The sequence below is a fragment of the Phaethon aethereus genome (genome assembly GCF_964289735.1).
Source record: "Phaethon aethereus genome assembly, chromosome: 21".
In the NCBI taxonomy this organism is placed as follows: Eukaryota; Metazoa; Chordata; class Aves; order Phaethontiformes; family Phaethontidae; genus Phaethon; species Phaethon aethereus.
This window is the reverse complement of record NC_138597.1, coordinates 3,646,947-3,648,974: the sequence shown is the minus strand read 5'-3', so window position 1 is coordinate 3,648,974 and position 2,028 is coordinate 3,646,947. Positions and strand designations below refer to the sequence as shown.

At 65.3% G+C, this 2,028-nt stretch overlaps 1 protein-coding gene across 1 annotated transcript; it reads right to left on the bottom strand.

Annotated features, from left to right (window-relative positions):
• Window positions 1-1,501, bottom strand: LOC309412342 (uncharacterized protein; the record flags this gene model as incomplete). The annotated part of the gene is made up of 4 exons (XM_082009227.1): window positions 1-309; window positions 707-827; window positions 978-1,297; window positions 1,391-1,501. 4 exons carry the CDS (start codon window positions 1,499-1,501, stop codon window positions 1-3), a joined length of 861 nt encoding a protein of 286 aa, XP_081865353.1.
• Between the last annotated feature and the right edge of the window lie 527 nt (window positions 1,502-2,028).

The following is a 2,028-nucleotide window of genomic DNA, read 5'->3' as shown; positions in this document are numbered from 1 at the left end:
TCACTGAAGCCAAAGGACATCAGCTGGCGACTGCGCTGGGCCGGGGCAGCTGGGCTTGGCTGCGCCCCGGGCCCGGGCAGGCGGCGGGGGCCCGGCGGGGCCCGCGCTCCGCCTGTGGGGCGACTGGCGTCTGTCCCGGGTGCTGAAGCCTCGCGGCCCTTCGCCCGCAGCGGCCGCCGCTGCCAAATGTATTTTTAAAGCCATGTAGCGCTTCTGTCCGCAGTGGCACCCCATGCCGATCCGCTGTGCCAAACCTGGCACTGGTACCATCGGCTTAGCCCAGGGACGGGGGCGCGTGTAGGACACTACCTGGAATTAACCCCGAGCCCAGTGCCCACCTCCTGGGAGGATTCCCAGCTAGCAGCGGTGAAGCTGTCGGGAAAGGCATCCCGGCTGACTGCCGTGCTCCCAGAGCTGGCATCGGTGCCTGACAGTGCCTCTTCAGTGCATGGAGGGTCACCGGACTGATCATTGTCCGGGAGGGATGCAACCACCATCCTTCCTGCTGCTGCAGCCCTCCAGCAAAGGCTTGTCGAGACCGGGAGGGGTGCTCTGGCCAGGGTCGGGACCGAGCCCTTAGGGCAGAGGGAGAGGAGCGCTCTGGAGGGCATTTCTGTATCTTCTGACCGTGTGCTACGCCGTGACCGAAAAAAAACCACTTGCAAAAGGCAATGCAGACTTTGTACAAAAGTTTATTGCTCTGTACCCCAATCCCCGCAGAGGCTCCGGGGGCAGCCTGGCTGGCTGGCTGCTGGACACCAGCCTGGAGGCTCTGGAAGCGCTTGGGAGCCGGTCCCGGCTTCAGCTTCTCCCTCTCTTCCGGAAACCTGGGGGAGAAGGGCAGAGAGCTGCTGGGGGAGCCGCTCCGAGACTTTCAGCCGGGGGCAGCGGCCGCTCTCAGCCTCGGCGGGCAGGGTCGAGCCCCGGCCTCCCCCGCGTCCCTGCGCCGCGGGGAGCCGCGGGCTCCAACCCGACACCTACGGGCTTTGTACTGGCTGCACCCCAGCCCCGTCTGCGCGCCGATCCTCTCCATCCTCGTCCCAAAACAGCCGGAGAAGTGTCTCCGTCTGTAGGAGGAGAGGAGGCTCCTCCACTGGCTCTGCCCCTCCGCCGTCTGGGGAGGGCTGGGCGCCGGGAGCAGGGCACCCGGTGGGCCGCTCTCCGCCCCCGGCAGGCCGCTCTCCGCCCCCAGCAGGTCCCACTCGAAGCCGCCGTCCTCAGCCCCCGCCACAGGCTCGTCTTCCAGGCCCGGCTCCCGTTCCTCCTCCCGGAGCTGCCCCAGCGCCTCCAGGAGATCCTGGAGAGGGAAGGAGAGAGGAGGAGCGACGGCCGCGGTGGGGGAACAGGGACCCCCGCCGTCCCCAGTCCCGTCCCGTCCCGGGCCCGGTACCTGCAGGGCCCGCAGCTCCGCACCGTCCTCGCCGCCGGCCGGCTGCGCTCCTGCCCATGGCAGGACGAGCAGCAGCAGCGAGGCCCCGCAGCAGAGAGCCGAGAGCTGCATCCTATCCTATCCTATCCTATCCTATCCTATCCTATCCTATCCTATCCTATCCTATCCTATCCTATCCTATCCTATCCTATCCTATCCTAACCCAGCTCGGCACCGTGTCGCTGCTTTGCCCATGGATGCCTCTCCTTATATCCCCACTCTCTGCCCGGAGGGAGCTCAGCTGCCTCCTGCCAGATCCCCGCAGGAGCTGGAGTGCCACACTCTGCCCCCCAGCTTCGATAAGGAAACTGGTTACAACTGGCCCCACAGGTGACCCTCCAGGAGAGGGGAGTCCCCTGAGTGTAGCAACTCCTCCAGAAGAGAGAACTGCCCTGAGTCATCTCCTCTCCTCCTGCAGCACTCATTTTCCCAGTGATATCGTCCCCTTCCACCCTCTGCTCTCCATCACTGTTAGGTAGGAGTTGATGCAGTGAAAGGACCTTGCACTTTCTGCTGGTTTGCTCTGCCTCACATCTGCAGGCACGCAGGAGCTGTGAGCTGGCCCAAGCAGGGGGCTGATTTCCCCTGCAAGGGGATGA